Genomic DNA, 934 nt, shown 5'->3' with positions numbered 1-934 from the left:
CCTCAGTAAAGTGCAAACGATGGCCATTTGCGAAACTTTATATCCCTTTCAGACACCCACGCAAACCTGTGACCCGCGTGCATGGAATGCCCTAGGTACCTAACTGCTCCGCCAGACCTCTTCCATATCTGCTGTGCACCCCTCTAACTGCCTAGTGATCTTCTAGTTACCCGATCGAGGGCCTTGCGTTCTTTGCTGCCGGACGGCTGCAGGTAGGACTTGTGCAAGAGGCAGAGACGGGGATAGAGATGAGTTGAGAATTCAGATATTGACATCCGCAGGAACTGCAGTAGCTGGAACAAGCGGACCTGGGGGTCCACTGTGGACTGGCGGAAAGCCTGTGAGCAGAAATAATTGCAGCCAATGGATGCACTTACACGTGTCCATGCACTTCACGTAAGAGGGATCCAGGCTAGATGTACCTTTACGAGAGTATATATGCTGCATATAACCGTGCAGACGGCAATACGCGGGTAGTAACTACCCTTGTCCGCATACATAAACACTGACAGCTGACAACTGTCTCCACTGTGCCGGCTGTGTGAGTCCAGGGAGACAGCAAGTAGGGCTGTTCAATGCTGAGTGATGAGGAGTCTTACAGCGTGCTTAAATAGCGCCTGCAGGTAAACTGGGAGAAGCTTGAGAGAGTCTGGCAGGATAAGCTGACCCTCAGAGGATGCGCTTGCACACTGCGTTGCAACAGGAAACCGGACAAAATGACAAACGAATTGATCTACGACAACTTTATCCACAGACCAAGTCATCGTTGCACCCAGTTACCGCTCTACGGGAGTTGCCAATACCTTCAGAAACTGAAGACCAACTGAATACATAATATTTAATAATGAGTGGGAACAGGTGTCGCAAGCAGGCAGGCACCGAGGCAATCCGCCGAATACAAGAAGCCGAGATCCTACAACTAGTGGCGGCGTAC

General features: G+C 50.9%; 1 protein-coding gene across 1 annotated transcript in view; it reads right to left on the bottom strand.

Moving 5' to 3' along the window:
* The window catches only part of EMH_0093590 (uncharacterized protein), a gene marked incomplete at both ends in the record, with an annotated part of 1316 nt that extends 816 nt beyond the window's left edge, over positions 1-500 (bottom strand). The window contains 2 exons of the mRNA XM_013501999.1: positions 171-338; positions 453-500. Of these exons, the coding sequence (XP_013357453.1) occupies positions 171-338; positions 453-500 (216 nt within the window). The remainder of the gene's footprint in view (positions 1-170; positions 339-452) is intronic.
* Positions 501-934: the final 434 nt, after the last annotated feature.

The sequence above is a fragment of the Eimeria mitis genome, genomic scaffold (assembly GCF_000499745.2).
Source record: "Eimeria mitis Houghton genomic scaffold, Emh_scaff8049, whole genome shotgun sequence".
NCBI lineage: Eukaryota > Apicomplexa > Conoidasida > Eucoccidiorida > Eimeriidae > Eimeria > Eimeria mitis.
This window is presented reverse-complemented; position numbering and strand designations above follow the sequence as displayed.